Source organism: Agelaius phoeniceus, chromosome 6 (genome assembly GCF_051311805.1).
Source record: "Agelaius phoeniceus isolate bAgePho1 chromosome 6, bAgePho1.hap1, whole genome shotgun sequence".
NCBI lineage: Eukaryota > Metazoa > Chordata > Aves > Passeriformes > Icteridae > Agelaius > Agelaius phoeniceus.
The window spans coordinates 16,685,986-16,708,263 of record NC_135270.1 but is presented as its reverse complement, the minus strand read 5'-3'; the positions used below and the strand labels follow the sequence as shown (position 1 = coordinate 16,708,263).

The window sequence follows — 22,278 nt, the reverse complement described above, 5'->3', positions numbered from 1 at the left end:
CATGCTTAGAAGTGACTCTTCTGTAAGCCTCCTCAAGAAGATGCAAATTTCCTACTATTTGAGCAGCTACATAGCTTGTCATGACAGGAAAGATAGATGTTAGAAATGAGAGTGAGACCCTTTGGCATGGCCAAAGCAGTCTCAGTGTTTGTCCCACATCTGCCCAAGGTGGGGGATGCAGGGGTTGCTCTCCCCATGTGGAGCCCTTCCTCAGAAGACAAGAGAGCACCAGGGATGCATATGGATTGGGTCAGGGTCTTTCTTGAGGGTGGTCCCTGTTTTTCAGGTCTTCCCCCTTGAGCTGGCTGACCAGCAGGGTGCTCAGCATTGGGCACCAGGGAAGGTGGCCAGCAAGCTGGTGGGTGTGCTGGATTTGTTGGGATGCAGCAGCTCTGTCCCTTCTGCTCTGACAGCATATGCAGCATCCATGCTGAGGCTTGGTGGTGGCTTTACTGGGAATGGCTCAGAGGTGCTGACTTTGGTCTTTGCCCAGTGTGACTTACATGAGGCTGCTCTCCCCTTGCCTCCTGGTGTGTTCAGTGCAGAGAACTGGCCCAGCTGTGTCAAACTCACTCTTGGAAGCCAGATCCTTTGGGATCCACCTTCAGCTCTGCATGACATGTGCTGTATGACCTTGTACAAGTCACTTACTGTCCCTGCTGTTCAGCCCTCTTGGCTGGCCAATGAGATGATAATTGCTCCATGGGTCACTGCAGTGGAAATTTACATTAGGCACTTAGGAGGTACTGAGCTGCCATCCACTTTTCTTTTTTCTTTTTCAGTGTTAAAGCATGACCAAAGCATGTGCTCTGTGCCTGCAGACTTGCAATACATAGCATGCAGTATGCCTTCAGTAAAGGTCAGTCTGGAAGAGCAGGGGAAGGAACTATGTGAGATCAGAAAGAATACTGGGGGAGAAGTTATACAGAACTTTAATTTCTTGTTCGTAACATATTTTTGAAGTCTCAGACTTTATGCATGACAAGCTCTTAACTGGTGAATAAGAAGGTGGTGGAATTTAAGGAAAAAGCAGATTAAGAGAACTAGGATTCTGAGATTAAGAGAACTAGGAGAACTGAATTTCTTTAAAAGTTGTTCCCAGGGAAGTTATGGATGTCCCATCCCTGGCAGTGTTCAAGGCAAGGCTGGATGGGGCTCTGAGCAGCCTGGTCTAGTGGAAGGTGACCCTGCCTATGACAGGGGGGTTGGAACTGGATGATCTTTAAGGTCCCTTTCAACTCCAACAATTCTACGCTTCTGTGATCTGATTGTCTTTATCCTGTTGTCACACTTCAAAAAATAAAAAATGAAAAGTTAGTCTTATTTATTTTTATCTCTTTATTAAGTTAGACAGCAAGTTCACTAATCAGCACACCTCCTTGGGCCCAAGCATGCCTCCTGCATATGAAGGAAGGCCAGTTTGATTTTTCAGCTGTGATTAGTTAAACATTTTCTGAAGGGACAGATTTAGGCCAGACACTTGCATGTGAGACCTGAAAGTGCCATTTCAGAATGCAGTAGTTTTTAACCTGAATGTGTTGCTTTTTGAGCATGTGCTTTTTAAATGTTCTTATATGGGAAACCATACCTAAGTTTCTTAACAGGGCTTTGAGACAACTAATTTTGGAAGTGTGTGAGTAATGACATGTAATGAAATATGTGCTTTACCCTCGTTCTGACCTTCTTTTAATGGGAAATGTCTTCCTAAAATACACTGGAAATGTCTGCCTAAAATACTTTCTGCAATGATTTGAAATTTTTTTAATCACAATGGAAGAAGCTTTTGAAAAGCTGTGCAGCTCTGTAACCATAAAATATAGAAACATTGTCCTTGGGAAAATTTAACTTTAAAAAAATAAATGTCTATTTAAGGGATCACAACTTCTGAGCAGATTAGTTTTGTGTATTGGTTTATGTTCTTAACTAACTAACAAAAATTAAATAAACCTTTTACTCACTTTAGTAAGACAAGTGTGCATTCTCAAATGCATCAGTACCAGCAGACCTAACTGGAGTTGGGGTTGTGGTTGCCTTTGCTGGGAAAGCTCCTGGGAATGGAACTCGCTGTGCTGAGCTGTGCTGTTGCTTTGGGGCCACCTGCTGGAGTCTTCCCTCAGGAGCCTCGATTCTCCCACACCTGTTTCTCTCCAGACATCCATCATTTGCTTCTCCAGTGAATCTTTTTTCTCCCCTGACTCTGATGAGTGCTTGACTTGAGGCAGTTTCCATCCCCGGGTTGTTCCTGGGCTCCTGTGTCTTAACCGTGGTAGGGAGCAGCAGCAATTTGTTTGACAATTTACTTTTGAGTAAAGGAGTCAGTCTCAGGGAAAAAAACCCAACAAAACCTTTCAAACAGGGGATTTTAGTTGGTTAAAAAGGAGCCTGTTTCTGGAGCTGTCTATTGTGGATGTGATAATATTATTTTAACTTATGCTTAAGTGGCTGAGGTGAATGAGAAACATGTCTGCCAACTTGAGTAAAGAACAAAAGCTCCATAGATCATTTGTAAAAGTTCAGGGATTGTTGTTTCAGATGAAGAAGCTTCTCACTGTTCAGGATAATTGTGGGTTTTTTTGTTTGGTTTCTTTTGGTTTTGATTTTTGTGTTGAAGTCTATATTATGAGGTAGTTCAGTGCTTAATCACAAATACGGTTTTTGCTGGTGTGCCCCACTTTTTATGGATCTGCAATACCAGATTTTTCAGAACTCAAATGCAGCTCTGGAGCCAGAGTCATACTAAAGATAATAATTTTTTAAATTAAAAATACTGTTCTCCCAGAAGTCTGTGTCAGAGATGGATGATGGGAAGTTGCATCCTTCTTCCCAATTAAGAATTGATTAGGATATCTCAGAGTAGCATGACTTCATTTTGGTATTTGTTGAGCAGTAAGAAACAGTATATAAAAGGAAATCTGGAAAATATTGGGCTTATAAATTAGCTGTCCTTAGATCCATTTTTAAAATTTTAGTTGAGGCCAGTAGTGCTAACTACCTTTTCAAAAAGCGATTGTTTTATGGGAAAGACACCTTGGTATTTACTTTTTTCCTTATTTTTTTTTTTTAATGGTTGTGGCCTTTTGGGCAGCAGATAGTTAAAATGCGTGTCACCATCTACTGTAGTTTCTAAGAAAAATTAAAAAATACAAATAATATCTAAGAAACATAATAGCAAGAGGATTTCACTGATTCTGGGTTTGCCATCCAGGGTTGTTTCAGGTGAAAATCACATGCAGACTGTGTGGAGCAGGAATCTGCACAGCAATTCCTTGGAGAACGAAAAAAAGAGTACAAAGATTAAGAAAGCTCCCTTCCACACATTTTTTTTTCCCCTTTTAATTAAGCATATCCTGTCAGCTGGTCAAGAAATTAATTTGCTCCATCAGATTATGAAACAAATGTTATGTGCTATGCGCATTAGAGATAATTTGTTATTTTCCCCATTCTGCTGCCAAAGACTTTCCAAGTAGAACAATGCTTTTGTTTGTACTGACGAAGGTGAAACTGCAGAGAAAAGCATTCTCCAATGGCACAGGTGCCATTTCAATAATGGCTCTAATCAAACTGTGTCCTTCAGCCTTGTGCTCCACTGATGACTTTGGTGTTCCTCAGTGCTTTGCATCTTTAAAAACAATATTGATCATTGCAGATAGGGTTTTAACACTGATAAACAGACAGAATGACCCCTCTGACCCCCTCTGTCTCAAATCAGTCCTGAGGACTTTTTTTTTTTTAAATAAAAAGTCTTAATGGTCAGGCCTGAAATTCTGAACTCCATAGGACTTAGCCTGCTGAAAAAAAATTCTAATAAAAATGAAGTTGTGTTTTAATCTGTGCAAGCTTGTTTCTAGAATAATTTGGAAATAAGAAGTAAATATTTCTTTAAAGTTGCAGTTTCAAAAGGGAGGTAAACTACTTTTATCTTTTGTAATTTTCTTTCATTTGTCTCGTGACTTGCAAGGTGACTAGTGTGTCCTCCATATCACAATTTTTGCCTGTTTTTAGTTATTGTGAAATTTTTCAGTTAGCATAGAATAGGGATCCTGAATCTTCCACTTGACTAACTTTGTAGTTAATAAATTTGCTAGGGATTGATTGGTCAGAAACAATTGGTATCTGTAACTTGAACTACATGTTCAAAAGGGATCAGTGCTTTAAGTTAAAAATTTATTCATAAGAATAATGGCTGTGTTCCTGGATGAGGAACACACCTGCAAATCTGTTCCTTACATTGAAGGATTTTATGGATGATTTGATGCATGGGAAGTGTAATGGTTTAATTATGATGCACTGTCAGAAGTGCCTTCAAAATTTTAGGCTTCCTTTGTTATAACTATGGAAATCCTTGTTTTTTAAAAAGCAAAGCAGAAATCAGTATTTTTGGTGGGTGATTCTATGGTGGTTTCCCTCTGCAGCTTTGAGCTCTGCATTTTCTCTCTCTGTGCAGTGCTACCAGAATCTCTACAGGATTCTAAACAATGAATTCCCATGGCTGAAAAGTCAGCTGCTGGAGTTAGTAGACCCCAAGAAACAAAGGACTACCAGAGAGTTTCTTATTGAACATCATGGTTGGAAGCCAGCTCTGTGTATGGAATGACATACATTAGTGCAGTGCCACAGAGGTGCCTGAACTTGACCCCATGGATCCCTTAGGGTTTTGGATACTGCTGGAATTGTTGTCAATACTCCTTTAAAATGGCTGGTGGTTCAGGGCCAAGAGTAGTATCTTGGAGCATAATTTTGCCATGAGGTCATGTGTTACTGGGATGGATATTAATATGTTGGCAGATCATATCAATGCGTTTCAGGCACATTCGAAACGTACACTTGAAATGGCAGCTTAATCTCAAGGGCACTGAACTTCGACAGAAAGTCATAGTTTGATATTTCCTGGTAGTTTAGCCATGAAATGATGACTTCCAGAAGAGAACCCTTCCAGGTCTGCTTTTCATCAAGTCTTGCTTCCTTGTACTCAGCTTTATGTGTTAAAAATTTATCTTTATTATTAGTTATTGTACAGCGCCACATAGAAAACTAAATATACACATGGAAATATTGGCACTTTAGAAAGGGAAATATACAGAAAATATATGTATTATGGTTTAATGCCCTAAATTTTTCTGCTATTTATAAAGCCTAAAGGAGATAGGATTCTGGAATTCTTGTGAGTCCAAAATTTGTGTAATTTAGTTGTTTTGATATCTTAATGATATACTGTGTGCTTTCCTCTATGCAATTGAAACTACTTAATATTCAAGCTTTTTACATGTAATGTTGGGCCTTGCAATGTTAACAATTAACTGGAATTTCATTTATTATTCAAGTCAATGTGCAAAACAATTGTTTTGCCTCTTTCTGACTTCTACCACTGTTTTCAGAAATGTCTTGCATGCTGTTAGCAAGGACTTGCTAGGTATAGTTTGAATGCCCCAGTAAAAAGCTGTAATATAAATAATTTTACGTCTGTATTAACACTGGAATTACACACTGGGTGTGCTCTCAGGCACAGGGCTTTTGCTTCCTCATGCTGCCCTGCAGTGACATATCAGAATTATGGGACTATGGTAGCTTTCCCCTCCCAAGGCTGTGGCCTTCAGGTGTGCCACAAGGTGTTACCATCTCTCAGGTCTTTTTCACCAATGAGTTTTGATACGTCTTTGTTCTGGAGGTTACCTGCCAGAATCTGAGATTTCACTACAAGATAAATAGGGTTTTTTTTTTCCTGCAGCATCAAAAGACTATTCCCAGAAATGTTTAGAATTCCCAGAATGCCTCCTGGCTTTTAGAGTTGGAAGTGCATATCTGGCAGCTGGGGGCTGTTACTCACAGCAGAGTTGGTTGTCCAATTAGTAGTTGATTACTTTTTTTTTTTTTAATGTTACATAGAGTCACTGTATTCCTGATTAAGAGCCCTTCCTGTAAGGTTTGAAGCATCTAACATCTTTTATTACTTCATCTTAACTTCTCTTCCAAAGGAACTTCTTTGCTCGTTGAGAGTTCAAGTTTGAAGTCCCATTTTGAAACGTAAGTGTTTTGGACTCTAAACCACCTTGAAATGCCTCTTGGATACAGGCCTCAGAACAGATTATAACTTTCTTGAGCCATTTTCTCTTAATGTTACCTTGTTTAATTCAGGGCAGGTGAATTCAAATGATACAGCAGAATATTTTTAGCCTTGTGATAGACAATTAGAATTTCCACTAACAGTCAGCTTGACTGTTGGAATAATAGAAATAATCACCCTCATAATTTTCAGCCTGAAAAACTGTCTATTGTGTGCTGAGGGCAGAAAGCTAAAGCTCTTTAAGCACAGTGTGGATTTCACTTTGGAAATTTAATCTGTATAGTCTTTTTTGAGGAAATGGAGTACTGAGCATTCCTGTATTCCATGGCATGTATTGATAGAGATTTTTGTATTTACAGAAAGGCTCTCTCACCATAAATTAAAAGCTGCCTGTGGCTTTCTAGACCCTCTTGATTCTTTTCTTCCAGGGACACTTGAACTTTCCATCATGCTTAAAGCAAACTGAGAAGTCAAGTTGCTGTAGCTTTTAGACGTCACGTCTTCCCCTCAGCAAATACTTTGTGTCCCCTGGAAATGGAAATAACCTCTGTTTGCTGAGTTCCTTTGCTTTCACCTTAGCAAAGTTAACCTGTCATGCAGTTTCTCTTCCTTGTTTCTGGGCTGTAACACATGAAGGGTGCTGTGTTTCTGCCCCCAGAGCCCCTAGAAAAGTGCAGCTGAGAGCTGAATGCGGAGAAGCTCAAAGGATGATGACAAGGCTGATTTCTGTGAAAGCATCTGTCAGCTATACCTTTAAATAATTAAAGCAGAGGGTTGATGGAAACCCTGGTGAGAGCACTTATCCCAGCTTCAGATCTTTCTCACGGTCTTCATCTTACTGGCCAGCACTGATGAAAGTGCCTTTCAGGCACACTGGTTTTAGCAGAAGGAGCTTGAAAAGTCATTTGGGGGGGATCAGGTGAGGAGGTAGGCCAGTTCGTCAGGTCTGGTATCACTTCTGTGGCATTTGCAATCAAGCACATTAAGTATCTGTCCAGGTCAAGGTACGATTGCTTCTTCCCCATTTGTATATTTATCTATCTGTTGATTTTTAGTCCCTTTCACTGTTTCACAATTGAAGAACTAAGGATGCTGTCAAAAATATCAATATTGCTTCTGGAGAAGGTTTTTAGAGAGCTAGAAATGTGGGTATTTCTTTATGGAACGTTTAAAACCACAGCCCTTATTCACTTACCATACAATTAGCCTCCAACTTTTCGTGCACTGCTACATCAGCTGTACAGGATTGTGGCGTAGTGCTTTTCTCCTTTGGTGTGGAGGCAATGTTTCCTTTCTTCTGCCTTGTTTTGCTTCTTTGGGGCAGGATACTTACTTGGCTCCCTGCAGTGTCCAGAAGCTGCTCCCAAAGGAAGATGTCTGTGAGCTGAAAAGCTGACCAAGTCCAGTTTTCTGCAGCATTATAAGATATGTGTGCTCTAGAAGTCATGATTCAATGTTCTCTGATCTTTAATGGGGGAGGCAAAGTGATTTTGTAGCAGTGCTACTGGGGTGAAAATAAAAAAAAAGGGGAAAAAAACCAAACCAACGACCAAAAAACCAGGTAGTACATAGAACTCTTGAATTGCTTTGTCAGATGAAGCCAGAAAATAGTGTTCAGCCAGCCCAAACAAGAGAAACAATTGGAAGTAAATATTGTTACTTGTTTAAAGAAATATTATGTATTTAAGGAAAGCAATTATTAAAATTCTTTATTTTTAAAAAAGAATATTTTATTTAGAAAGATTTATTTCATTTAGGTTTGACAACAGCAAAGCAGAGGAATAGTCTAGTCTTGCCAATTTTTCAGAAGCTCTGTTTTATAGTCCAAGAACTTATAGTAATTTTCTTTTAGTGTTTGGATAGTAAATAATTTAAACTCTGCTGCTTTAAATCCACTGTCACAAGAAAAGTGGGATAGTGGTGTAGTGAGGGCTCAGACCAACTGTATACAACTCCAACTACAAAGCAAGTTTTACTTGTATTGTGGCACTCAGTTTCTAGAACATTTTTCTTCTCCTCTGTTAAAAGAACATGTCTCCAGAACTGGCTCATGAAAAATGACACATTTCCTCTTATTAAGCCTGATGTAAAGAAAACTGCAAAAACTCTCTTGATTTCTAGTGTTGGGTGATGCCCTTACTGCACATGTGAACTCACCCCTTCCGTGGTTGTTGTGTTCCTATGTTGGGGTTTCATATTAATGATGAGCACATTGAAAGCTTATTGTGAACTATCTGGGGAGGGCTGATAAATGTTCTGCAGTCCAGTGGTTCACATCTCTTGGTCATGCACTCCTTTTAGATGTAGCATATTCATTTTCCACTTTCTTACTCAGTACCTATCATCTTTTTCCTGTTAATCCATGGCTGTTCTCAAAGGAACCAACACCTCCTAGCAGGATGCAATAACATGCTTTTTGTGAGTAGTTAACCTTTCCTCTTGAAGCATCTTGACGTCTGGTTTGCATTTCTACTGCAATCATACCCTTTGCCAAGCCCTTACAGGCCTTTCCTGCAATAATTCTGGTGTTGTATCCTACATGACTTTTGATTCATTGTGTGCTTTGTGCTTTGGTACACTGCCCGTAACTTAAATCATTTTTACAGACTTTAACCTCCCAGAAGAGCCAGGTAAGTGTGATAGAAGCCTTGCCTATTTAGCTGTATAGTTAACCTGTTTTTTCTAGTATCAGACAACCCTGCATTGTATGTGATCTTTCTTGTGCAATAAATCTGCTTTCCTGCATGGGAGCCAGAAGACAGCATTTCTTTGACAAGGAGTCATGGAGCTGGTTAAAAATTATGCCATTGTTTCCTTCAGGAAGCACCAACTCTACTTTTCCTTAGGAGTTGGAACAAATACATATTAACAGGAAGCTCCATCTGATAGAGCTAAGCTAAGACAAACAGAGCCTTCGCACTCTGTCTGTGGAGGGGTTTTTGATGGTAAGTGACAGCTGAGAACAGTGACCTGTCAACAGGCTTGACCTGTGTTGGACATAGCAGAGAGGAAGCGTGTGTTGGGCAGGAAACTGCTGTAGGCAGCTCCTGGAGGGAGTCATGCTTCTCTGCAGGAACGTGAGTGTACGTCCCCTTCTGCTGGGCATCCTCCTGCCACACAGAGGCTGGGGAGGGGCTGTGCCCCTCCTTCCTTCCCCTGCCTCAAAAACAAAACAGAAGAAGAGATGACAAATCCTGAGAGGAAAACCATTCAAAGAGCCTGCATGGACAGAGACGTAAACCCCTACTTTTTTTTTTTTTTTTTAAATTATTGGCACAAAAGTACTTTCTATGTATTTATTCTTTTTTAAACTTGCTTCGTCTTCGGGTATGGTTTGTATAGGTTGCAGGTCTCTTAACTCCTTGCTACAGTGATTTTTCTCTTTTTTTCATGCTAATGCATTAACAGCTACTGCAGTTAATAAAATTAATGCATAATTAGGAGTGTTAAAGTTGGCTTAAGGTATGGGCAAAGAGGAATTGAGTACAGGGCTGCTTCTTTCTAACCACGTACCTTTGCCCAACCATTCTCTTACAAATTTTTTTTTTGTTAATTGAATAAGTGATGAAGGACCTCTGGTGTCCACCAGCTGGATAATTAAATGCTTATTTAGCTTTCTGTCAGTAGCCTGGCACTGTGCTCTCATAGTCATGGCAGAGTTAGTGTTCTTTAAGTATTCAGTTCAGACTGGCTAAAGGGTTCAGCATGAGGCCTACACGTATGGGGTGTTTACTTGAGTGAATTTCATTAAGATTAAAGTTTGCTCTGCCTTGTGAAATCCTGTTTCTTTTTTAAAAAGATCATCCCTGGGTTTCTCAGCTTTAAAAGTACTGGTTGGTATTTGTATTTGACACTATACCTTGATGATCCCATAAAACAAATTGCCATCCTGTATTAGATTTCTAGCAATGCTGTTTATGTTCATAGACTTCTTTCTGCTTGATTATCAGCTGTCCTTTATTTTACAAGTTCTACCTGTTCCCCTTCTTTTACCTTTTCTTAGATTTTTTTTTTTTTTCCCCTCAAGCAATCTCAAAATACATTGAGTGAAAGAACAAAAACCTGGTGCCTTGCTGCAGTAAGAAATTACTTGATATGGGTTAGTTCTGAATGTTTTCTTGTTTTTACTGTGGAAATGACTATGTGGTAGTGTGAGAGGTGGTCAGGGATTTATGTTGACTTGTAATAGTAAAAGGCTGTTGAAACTTTTCATGAGGATTTTCCTGATGTAAATTAAGTAAGGAGTTACTTTGCTGGTATGGAACACAGCAGAATGTATGAAAAAATGAAAGAGTCTTCAATGTGTCTCTTACCTGAAGTTGCCTATCTAAATCCACATTGCAATAACAGTCTTTGTAACCTGGAAATCTGCATGAAAATGTCCTTTTCTGGCACCATTGACCTTTTAGTGCACAGTCTGAAAAGTGTCAGCAGGTATAAGCCATGGGGATGAAAGATTAAATAATGATGCTGTCATATGTTTTAATGAACTAACATGACCTGGGTATGCTGGAGCATTATAGTTTGCAAATTATGATGATGGAGATAAGAATCTGCCCAAGTTCAATCTGCACACTTCATTTGTGTTATTTATTCTCAATGTCATCCTTCCAGTTCTTGTAAGGCTTTATGCTTAGAGGAGGTTCAACTTTAAATTATATTGTTTACTTAAGAAATGTGTCACACTTAGAAGCTAAATGGCAAAAAAAAAAAAAAAAAAAAAATTTAGTCTGTAAAAAATCCACAAACTAACAAAATCCCCCAAAACAAAACCACACCTGAGTTACAGGGTAGATGACTGATGATGCACGTAACTGACTGTATGTGCATTCAAAGAAAATCTATTTGTGTAAAAATAAGGGCAGACAGATTCAAGAAGAGGGCTTAGGTAGAATGTTAAGTACATAGAAGCATACTAAAGACATTTTCTTTTTTTGCAGATTTTTTTTTTTAGTTGTTTTCTCCAGTAGACATAGAAGATGAACTGCACCTTGACTTTAGGTGAAACAGAAAAAAGCACAGATGCTGGTAACTGCTTTTTAGCTAGCAGTTACCAGCTAAAATAAGCTGCATGCACCAGTAGTTGGATATCTTCAAGACTGATAGCTGTAATGGATAAAAATGGTTAGAAAAATCAGACTTAAGGCAGCTTGTGGCATTGAACAAGGAAAAACTGTCTGTCTTCCTGGATGGTTAGAGCTCAAGGTGATATAAATTGAGCTGAACTTTGCATGTCCCTTCTCATCTATGAAATGTATTTAAGGTCTCAGCTCAGTTTATAGCCTAATGGCAACATTTTCCTGGTTTATGGAAAGACTCCCACTGTGAGTATGTAAGAAACACTGCAAGAAGGAATGAAATCTACCCACATTTTAGTGCTGGTTTTGATGATAACAGCTGCATGCACATGAGACTATTAATCTGGTGAGTAAGTACTTCCAGCATGTCTCATATACTGTGTTTTTAAATGTTCCTGGTCATATCACTGGACATATTTTATAAACCCTTATCAGTTCTCCTACCTGTGACATTCACTAAATGAGCACTGTTATCTTTCAGTAAGTGGTTTATTGTTCCTTTGATCATTCTACACATTGTTTCAAGCCACAAAAAAGACATTCAAAAATCAAAGTTGAATATAGAAAAAACTCAGCAGCTCAGGGCTGAAAGCTGCACAGTACTGATAGCTACCTATAATGTGTCAGGTTCCTGCAGCTGACTCTGAGGTCAGGGAAAAAGCCATAGGTCTGTCTGTAAGTCAAAATATATCCTAAAATAGTCATAAAGCATTAAATCTACCTTCAGCTCTTAATAGATTTCCTATCTATTGCTAAGTAAAGCACGTATGCTGGCTGGCCATGTTCCCTTGTTGGCTGAATGATTGTTTTGTGGAAATGCTCTAGCTTTTCAAACCTGTTAGAGACAAAAAATTACCTAAGCTGTCTGACTGACACAATGAAGCAAGACAGAACTTTTTTATTAAATGTTTACCTACATGAGCACACCTGTGCAGGCACTGCCTTGTGTGACTCTCTATACAGCAGTGTCTGTGTTCATGCTGCTCTCTCCAGAGGCTGGTGAGGCACAGACACATCCCAAGTCCAGCTACAGGCTTGGGATGTCCCTGAGCTCCAGGTGTGACTGCAGTGCTGCACCCTGGGGCTGTTTCTCACACTGAGAGCTCCACTTCTGGCTCTGGCTCCCCCAGGGATGGGAAACTGAATTGGAAAGAGAACCAGAGAAACTGGCTGAGTGAAATAGTGCTGTCTGAGAGGGCACAGGTCTCTTGTACTGGTCTGGCAAAAACTGAGTCCATGAAAGAAAACATCTGCTGCTTTGTCATGTCCACACTGCTTTAGCAGTGCTGATGTGGTTTTACATCAGGCAGTACAGAGATGATCAGCCACTTGCACAATTCTTGGTTTAAAAAAAAACATAGCACTGTTAGATATGACTTAACCACTAAGCTGAGTGTTTTTGAATGCATCTACTGATGCAGTAGATGTGACTTATCTACATGCAAGTAGATGCTGCTTTGTAACCTGGGAGGGACAGCATGAAAAACTTCCCAGGCTATCTCCTCATCTCTGGTGCTTGCTTGGCCCCACAATCACAGAGAGAGATCAGAGCTGACGAGAGCCTCAACTCATCACTCTGCTTCCTTTCTTGAAGATGGTCACATTTGTGCATAGAGGGCAAACAAGCAAAGGGTTTCAGGAGATAAAACTCGTGGTTTGCAAGAGATGAAGCCCTGACTGACTGTTAGGAGTGCTAGATTTTAAGAAATTCCTAATGCTGTCTGTCTCTCCTTTGGAGGGAAAATGTATATTGAAAAAATTATGCCATAGTGGAGTTAGTTGCCCATTAGTTTGTCTGATATTTACTGGTTGGATGAAGAGTTTACATGTTTAGCATGTGTATCAAGACAAGTGGTTTTTCTTTCCTTTTTTTTTTTTTAATATGTAGTAATAGCAATCACAGTAAAGTGATAAGGTTATTTTATGAAAATTGTAATGTTTGCTTTTCTGAGGCTGGCCAGTTAAATTGCTGCAGGATGATTTTTGCATAAGCAAATTCAAGTTTCAGGCAGAGTCTGTCCCTGCCACTGTTGTTAGTCACTGTTGTGACTAACTCCTGTGGACTTGTCTGCTGCCTAGGCAGTAACTGGGGATCTGTGTTCCACTTCTGACTGCAGAAAGAGGACATAACTGTCAAAAAAGAGAAAGGAAAAAAAGTGCCAAACTTCCTGTCTTCTATTTTACTGGTGCATCTCTCCCTTCTTATGCTTCAGAGGTGGAGAAGGGAGCCACTAAACAAAAACAAGGCTGAGTTTTGGAAGGCAACAAACAGTAGGCTCATGCCACAGGAGGACAACACTATGTGTGTTTGTTTAATGTCTTAATTTTGCACCTTCTTTTCCTTATGTGCAATTGATCTAAGCCAAATAGCAATGCCAGTGTAACAGGGTGAGTAGCTCAGCTGTGCTGCTGTGCTGGCACCTTGTGGGTGTCATCTCTCCTGTGCCAGAGGAGCAGACATGAAGCAGCAGTACCTGACCAAAATCTTTGTTTTGCTTGGCATAATGTGTATTTGTGGTTATGAAGGTGTTTCATGCATCAGCCTGGAAAGAGTCTGCAGTGAATTGTAAGAGCTTCTCTGGGGGTGAAAAAAAAAATAAATTAAGACTGAAATGGGTCCATGTGCATGAAAAGCCATAAAAGTAGGCAGGTGGTGGGGGTGAGTGGCACTTGATGCAATTCTTACTTCAGCCATCAATTTCTCTAATAGGAAAAAGCAAAGAGATTTGGCAAACGATTGACCCTAAGCTTATCTTTCCGTCATTTCGGCACATGAGCTTTCAACTGTAATGCTTATTAGGGGTTTGTGTTTGTTTGGGAAAGGGACAGGAATGGGTTAGTCTTTGCTTTGGTTGCCCCCTTGTGGTTTCTTGTGCTGGCTGAGTTAGACATTCTAACGTGTCTACTGCTACTAAGGGCTATAGTAAATGTGAAGTGGTGCTGCCCATCCCTTGCAGCTCATTGTTTGCTTTGAACTGCTAATTCTATGTGTGCTGGACTTCAGATCCAGAGAGCCTCAGCTGTCTCTGTGCAACTGACTCCATTTATGTTCACCTTGTCATGTGTATTGCTCTTAAGCAATTGTGGGAATATTGCAGACAGAAGGGCTGGATACTTAGGGAACATTTATGTTATGTTTCAAATGACTGACTCACCTTTGATTCTCCTGCCTTGTCCGCACAGCTTACTTGTGCTTAAGAATGCCCAAAGGCAGAGATACAGGGTAAAATGAAAAGAGTCTAGAGATAAATCAAACACTCACATACTTATATTTTGCTTAGGTAAAGTATATTTTTATGGGTACTTGTATTGATATGTGATCATCTCTGTCCTATTAGTTTCATTATCTATTTGATTTTTGAGCCTAATCAGCTACAAACTTGATCTCCATTATTTGGTAGCGCAGTCTCAAAGGCTGGACTCAGTAATCTCAAAGGTCAGGCTTGGTCTGAGGTCTTTTCCAACCTTAATGATTCTGTGATTCTGGCATCATTTTTTGTGTGTGCTTTGGACTTGCATACACTTTATCATGAAGCAATCATAGGCTATGTCAGCCTTAACACTGTTTTGTTTTCTTGAGTGCTTGGTCTTTCAAAAGATTTACCCAAAGAAGTGCTCACTTCTATGAATAAAGGCAGAGGCTCTGGGTGACTTCAGCTGAGCTATGCCAATCTTATGTCCTGGTTTAATACTTCTCTTGAGTTCAGTTTTATTCATGATGTCGATTCTCTTTTGTTGTGGGGTGTTTTTTTGAGTTAAAAGATGGTTAGCTGTTTTAGAGATGCCTAACAGGATTATTATATATAATATATAATAATATATTATATATAATATATTATTATATTATATAATTATATATAGTACAATATAATATAATATAATATTATATATAATTATATATATAATATATATATTGTATTTTATATATATATATAATATAATTATTTAGTTAATGGATTTTGCAGCATCTTTCAGTTGAACACAAAGGATTGGTATTGCTTGTCTCAAGAGAATTGTGAGAAATAGCCCTAACAACTAATGTTGTGTTTAACAAGTGGATGTTTTCAGTCTTGCTGGTTGCTCAGGTTGTGTTTTTCAAAGAATCATGCAGTCCTTTGGGAAGTGGAAGCTGCCTATGGCTGGTGTGTAGTGGCTAGCATCCAGTCTGGGTGCTACATGGTTTTTCCCTAGGGGTGGTACATCCTTTAGGGGAAGCAGCAGTGCTGTGGGATGGGGGCACCTGAAGCTGCTCAGGGAAGGGCTTTGGAGGCAGAGGCTGCAGGGCTGAGCAGCCTTGCTCCCCACAGGGGGAAGAGGATTTCTGGGAGGTTGCAGACAGCTGGGCTGTTTCCCTGGCTGTCCCAGATCTTATGTTGGAAACCAGGACCCCCTCCCTAAGGACAAACGTGTCAGCCTTATTCCTGGAGCTGTTCAAGGCCAGCCTGTGTGGGGCTCTGATCAGCCTAGTTTAGGGATAGATGACTGCCCATGGCAGGGGTTTGGAATTAGGTGGAATCAGATCTAGGTTGTGTTTCAAATGCCAAATGTCAGACTTTATGTATTTGGGGTCTTTTAGGGATCAATTATAAAAGACAGTATAGCACAGCCTATTAAACTTTGGCTTAGCTATGGTTTGTTTTTTTCCCCAGTTTATTGGGCTTTGGATCAGCAAAAAGGCAAATATTTGAAACATGCTTGGGGGTTGTGTGGTGATTCAGCCAAAGTAGTCCTCAAAATAGGAAAGAGCAAGGAATGCTCTTTCCATGAAGGGCAAGGAAACAGCAAATCTTGGAGGTAGGCTAAAACTAGTTTTACCATATGGTTTCATTTGATAATGTCCAACCCCAAACCTCAGTGTCTGAAGAGAAATAAACTATCCCACAGGAAGCAGGATCATGCAACACTTACCAGCTGTGTTTAGGGATAATCCAATACCAATGACATTTCACTGTAAACAGATGATTTGTGATGGCATAATTATCTATTCTCCCCATAGGTTATTACACTGCATGGCATTATTTTAATTGTTTAATTTCTTTTCATTTGCAGCTTCCTTATTGTGCTGATATGCCTTATCTTCAGCGTGCTTTCTACAATTGAGCAGTATGCAGCTCTTGCTACAGGGACGTTATTTTGGATGGTATGTACATGGACATTAATGTGATTGATGTGTGTTTGTTCTCAATATACAAATTCTGATCTCCTGAGCTAACACCATATCAAACAAAATGCTCCTTGTGGTTTAATTGACAAGAGACTTTTCTGCTTTTCCATAATGAATCTGCAAACTACAGAAATTCCAAAAATGAGGTTGTGTACCCTCTGTGGCCTATACTGAGGACACCTGTGGTGTGTCCAACACATACAGTTATTCTAATTAAGCTTGATCCCTCCTTTTGCTTGGGTTAATACTTTTTTCAGCCATACTGAAGACCAGACACCTGGCCACAGCAGGGGAAAAAAACAAAGGGGGGAAAAAAACTTGGTTGATGTCATATCCAGCTTTGTTTCAAAAGTGGAAAACTCACATCCATTGACTTTAAGAGAACTTGCTCTACCTGTCTTATGCTCTTTCCCTTCAGTAGAGAAAACACAGTCACCATGGTTGTAGTACACCAGTGCTGCAGCATAGATGTATCAACAAATGCCTCAGCAGTGATTGTGTCCTGCCAGCCTAGGTTTCATTGAAGAGCCTTAGTTTTGAGGTTGGAGAGGCATGATTTTAAACATCCAAACTTTTAATGAATTTGTTGTACCTCACTAGTGGGATAGCCCCTGCTAAATCATTGATTTCTTCTTTATAAATAAATAACCATTGTTTATAAATAAATGACTATTATTTAACTGCTGGAAACGCTGTCACTTCATTGAGAAAATGCTAATGAGCAATTTAAATGTTTGTTCAAAACAGGTATTGTAGGAATGCTTCAGTAATATCATTAAGTGTATTACCACTATTCACATGAAAAAGTTCACTTAAGACCCCCATAAATGCTAATAATTTTTGTCTATTTATCTATTAAATATGCCAAGGTTCTATACCTAATATGAATGCTGTAAGAATAAGAATATAGCATATTAAATTTAGTGTCAATCTGCATTAAATGCTTTCATTCCTGCATATTATTTTGAACTAGTAAGATATTTGAACTCCTAGGTGTAACAGAACTAGTGCCAGCTAAGAGCATCCACTCCTTTATTTCTGCATTCAGTACAATTTTTTTTGTGGTTCGGCATTTTCTCTTTTGTACAGATTTAATTTGTTTTGGGTTTTTTTACTCTATAACTAGTAGGGTTTTTTATCCATAACTTCTGCCAATGTCTGTGGTGAATTTAACTCCTGGTAATGTCTCAGTCACCTTTGCAGTATATCATAATATTTGACATGTGTGTTGTCTCAGTGAAACAACTTCTAGTGACAACATCACTAGCAAGGTTTCATTCTCTGCCCCCACCCTGTGAAATCATGGAGCTTGTTTTGGTTTGTTCAGTGTGTGTTGTCTGTACCTGGCAGTGTGAGGTGCATGCAAAGCATTCAGGGTTACACACAGAGTGTGGCATGTCCAGTATTGTGTATTTCTGCTGTTCTGTGTTATCATCCTCTCTAAGCAATAAGGGAATTGGTGAATGATGTATCAGTGTTCCTGTTCTGCATAGTGAGAAAAACTGTGTTTAATTTCTAAAATTGAAATCCTGCTGGCATGGGTTTCACGGGAAATGAGCAGTTGTCTGTTTGTTCAGTATTGGCAGAGGCTGATGGTGTTTTCTTAAAGGATTAACTGTGCTAACTTTCATGAAACCTGTGGGGATTATGGGGAGCCATCCATCCAAAGCAGTAGATGGGCTAGTGTGCTCTCTGCTCTATCCAGTTTCAGTGGGACTTTCCAAGGGGTTGTGGCATCTTGAAACACAAACACAAATGTCAGAATCTCACTCCTGTTGGCATCTATCTACCCTGTGAAATTTCCTATTCTCCTGTTCCTTAAGAGATTTTAAGGTAGTCAACTGCGTTAAAGTCAAAGAAGTTGTTTTACTTTTGTTTACTTTTTACAAGTTGTCAAAAGTAGATGTAACTGAGTTCTTAGGGGGAGATTTAATGACAGAGGGCTGGTTGAAGAGCGGCTGCAAAATGGAAAGAAGGAAGTTCAATCAAGTGTAACTGCATGTAGGGATTAAGGCACAAAACTGGAAAAGACAGTGTGCAAGCTTCCAAATGATGCTGTAAGGAGAAATGAAAGCTTAGGAGAGCACCCTTTCTACTGCTCTGCAGTAGGAATTAATTTCTTTATTGTGTCTGTAGAAGGATTTTTGATTATTTGACAGTTATGATCTTTATTTGGAGCCAGACAATTCAAGTAGGTAAAATTGTCATTGTAGGTGAGCAAAGGAAGGCAAGCAATTTGATTGACAAAATAATACTAAATGAGACAGAGCTCAAAGGAGCAGCAGAGTACCAGCAACTTACCAGGAGTATGGGAATCCTGGAGATGGCTTTTGCTTGGGCTTAACTGAGAATGAAGGAACTTTGGTCATGTAGAGTTTGTGGTTTGAGACCTCAAATAAGCCCATGAAACTGGAGTTGCATGGCACTGAAGATATGCATTGGGAAAAGAACAGAATCTCTTCCTCCTGACTGGAAAACTAATTAAACAAGACTATTAAAAGCATTCACAATTAATAGCTATACTGCTTTAGTTCCTCCAAATAGCCAAAGTATTTGGCTCTGACCCTGCAAAAGATCTGAGCACCTACATAATTTCAGCAGGTAGTCCTTTTTGAAAGCAGGGAGCCTGGTCACATTGAAGTTACAGATAGAAGCTGTGTGCCCTTTTTCATGAAGAAGAATTTTCATGCTTTACTATTATAGTCATACAAGATATTACAATAACATGAAAAAAAAGCTATAAAAGTTGTTGAGATTATATGTTGTGGCGGTTTCAGTTCAAAACTGGGTGGAAAAACCAGTTTTGTGTAGTATATTAAAAATGCATTATTTTGCAATATATCAAAATATATGAAGTTATTTTATTCTGGAGCTGCTTGTCTTTAAATATCACCTAGCGCAGCACAAAACAAAAGTTGTTATGCTATCAATAATTTAAAAGCATTAAAAAACACTTCTATTTCTCATAAAAGCAAGAAAAGCACAAGCTTAGCATTGGAAAAATAAACAGGGGCAAGTTTATATGTGTTCCAAGTGGTGTTCCAGATTTAGACAAAAAGCTTACAATTAGCCGCTGAATCTTTCTTTACTTGTCACCACACTTCAAGAGGCAAAGAGCCTTGATGAAAGCTATACCTAAATGCAGTTGTAATGGGAGATTAGGGGAGAATTGGCCTTTTGTTCGTTTCCAGAATGCAGTGAAAACTGTTTAAATTTGCATGTGTTTATTTTCTCTCTTTTTTTTTTCGCTAGATGGTGCTGTCGGAGGGGGTTTGACTCCAGTTACTCGCTGGCACTTGCCCAGCGTGAGCTGGAGTCTGAGCCAAGGCTGTGAAAGCATCATCATTTTGAAGAGCCCTGTGTACACTTGGCCCGTGTAAAACAGTGGTGCGGGAGAGCTTTTGCCATGACTCATAAAGAGAATGTGGTATATCAGGGTAAAAATTGATTCTGAGACTACAATGTTTAAACTATGGAAAAAAGTAGTGCAGAGATGGATGTTCCCAGAGAGGCCGTATTTTTCTTTTATTTTCATAAGCAAGGATTTTATGGTGCCAGAACACAGCAGAATGCTGTTATCTCAGCATGATCTAAGAAAATCTAAGTGCCTGATCCAAGGGGATTAAATATTCTGCTGAACCAAGGGATATTTGGTGTGCCTGAAAAAGCTATTTTCTGGTAGGAATCTCATTTCAATATTGATTCCCGCCAAATAAAAAAAAGAAGGAAAAGCTGTGTTTTTATGATGAAAGTATAAACTCTTTCCAGCTTTCTGTTTTAAGTTCCTTTTCTACTTTAGCATACTTCTTATTGAAGAGATTAAACAATATTTAAACTTTAAAAAATACAAATTAAGATTAAAAGGCAATTGTTTTGGTTTATTAGCATTTACTTTATTGGCATTGAAGTTATTCCTACACTTCTGAGAAACTGGTACAGAGTCTAGGCCCACAGGAAATCTAGTTTATATTGCTTTTTTAATATAATGTTTTGTTTTGAGTGTAAAACTTGGCTTTTGTTTGCTGGGGTTTTTTGTGGGTCTTTTGAGAGAGAAAGAGGAAAACACCTACAGCTTTTGCTTCTGAAGGTGGTCTTCACAGAGAATGCACAGTTCAAAGGGGTTCCAGCAGTTTTCTTTCCTGATAATATCCCTTGCTTAAGAAGGCCAAAATGCAGACTCACCATCTGCATTGGTACATTTTCATCCTTTTGAAAAATTAAATGAATTTAATATCTGTGAAGGTGCCTGGTGACAGCTCTACAGATTAATCTAGTTTACAGACTTTGAAGAACAGCTGTAGCTGAGAAAGTGAAAAATTTGTCCTTGCAGCCTCAGCAATGTCCCCTGGTCTGACCCAAAGTGAGGCCAGCTGGTGTAGAAGATGTGTCTAGTGGATTTATGGGCTTTAATCTTTTTCCTTTGTTGGACCTGCAGAAAGACCTGTCCAGGGAGTCACTCACTGCAGCCTTTCCTTTCTGTCACTCCTCTGACAGCTGACATGGAAAATCCCAGCTTTCAGTCAAAGCTGGCTTCTTTACATTTTAGTTTATAGGAACAATGCCAGCTGTGAGTGATTTGGAGGCTCAGAAAACATGATTAGAAATTAAAATTGCCCTTCTCTCTTGTAATGAGGCAACAGTACGAGGAGTAGCTGGAGTAGGGATCTTCCCCTGAATGTGCACCCAGGTGTTTCTGGCTGCAGTTCAGCCCCTGATTGTGATGTTTGTGGCTGAGCTGAGCTGGCAGATAACGTGAGGGCTTCTAATCTGCCTCCCTGCAAAATCAGCTGCCTTGCTTTGAAAGGTTGCTGGTAGTAAGATCTTAACTTGTTCCAGCTGTTCTCAAAGCAATCCCTTGTCAACTCCCCTGGCCTGCAGAAGAGAGTTATGCACTTAATGTAAATGTGATGTTAAAAGGATTTAATTCATTCGGTTCAGAAGGTTGCGTGAATGCGCTTAAATTCTGCTTTATGTCCATTCTGAGCAGGTCAAAGGGAGCCAAATCAGATGCTCCTAATGTGGACATAAGGCTGTCTGTTCAGGACAGCTGAACCAATTTCGTAAATGGGAGCTTTCTTATTAAAAAAAAAGACAAGCTCTTGCTCTTGTTTGGTGTAGATGAAATCTGAGTTAAAGAGGAATGAAGAGGTGATATGGAATGAAAGCATGCTAAGACCAGTAAGGGAGAGATGAGCTGGTTTTGTTTAGACATGTGCTAAAAATCAAAACCTGGTAGAAGGCTGGAGTTTCCATTTAAAATCTGCAGAGGGCAGCATTGGCCCACGCTGCGTTCTCCTGGGGTGGCTGCTTCTGACCTTGGATGGTGTCCTCTACTAGATAAAAATATATTTTGGAAGAAGTGAACTCTTAATAAAGAAATGTTTTTTCACATGGGCTTGGGGAATTTTATATGAGTAATTAGCAATCATAATTTGTGGAGAGAGAGATGGGAGAAAAGGGCTGTGTAAACATTGGTGCCAGAGAAAACTCTGGCAACTTTGTGGTGGAGCCTCAAAATTCATGCAGTTTGGTCTACTTTATTACTCATCATGTGGATACCTTTAAAAAAAAAAAAAGAGAACAATTAATGCTTTCAGTGAAATGAATTGGGCAAGTGTTTGCATGGAGGAGAAAGAAAAAGTTCTTAAACTTGTTAAAACACAGAAAAACTTCCAATATGTTATGCCCTGCCAGGTACACTCTTGGTATTATTAGATGTTTCCTATTCAGTTGGGATAAAAGAAAAAGTTTATTTTGTAAATTTCTCTAATGTTACCACCAGGAATGGCCTTTAGATGTATATAAGAATAAGCAGCAGTTTGTACAGAAACAAACCTACATCTCTTTTTACATATATCCATACATTTCATCTAGAAGGTCCACATTGTGGGTTTGAATTCTTATTTTAGTCTGCTACAATGGAGTGGCTTGGATGTAGAAAATTGATTACTTCTGCCTTTTCTATGAAGTTTGAA

General features: G+C 39.3%; 1 protein-coding gene across 1 annotated transcript in view; it reads left to right on the top strand.

Annotated features, from left to right (window-relative positions):
• Positions 1 to 22,278, top strand: part of KCNQ1 (potassium voltage-gated channel subfamily Q member 1) — a 330,737-nt gene that overhangs the window by 24,956 nt on the left and 283,503 nt on the right. The window contains exon 2 of the mRNA XM_054634841.2: positions 16,189 to 16,279. Coding sequence (XP_054490816.1) covers positions 16,189 to 16,279 — 91 coding nt within the window. The remainder of the gene's footprint in view (positions 1 to 16,188; positions 16,280 to 22,278) is intronic.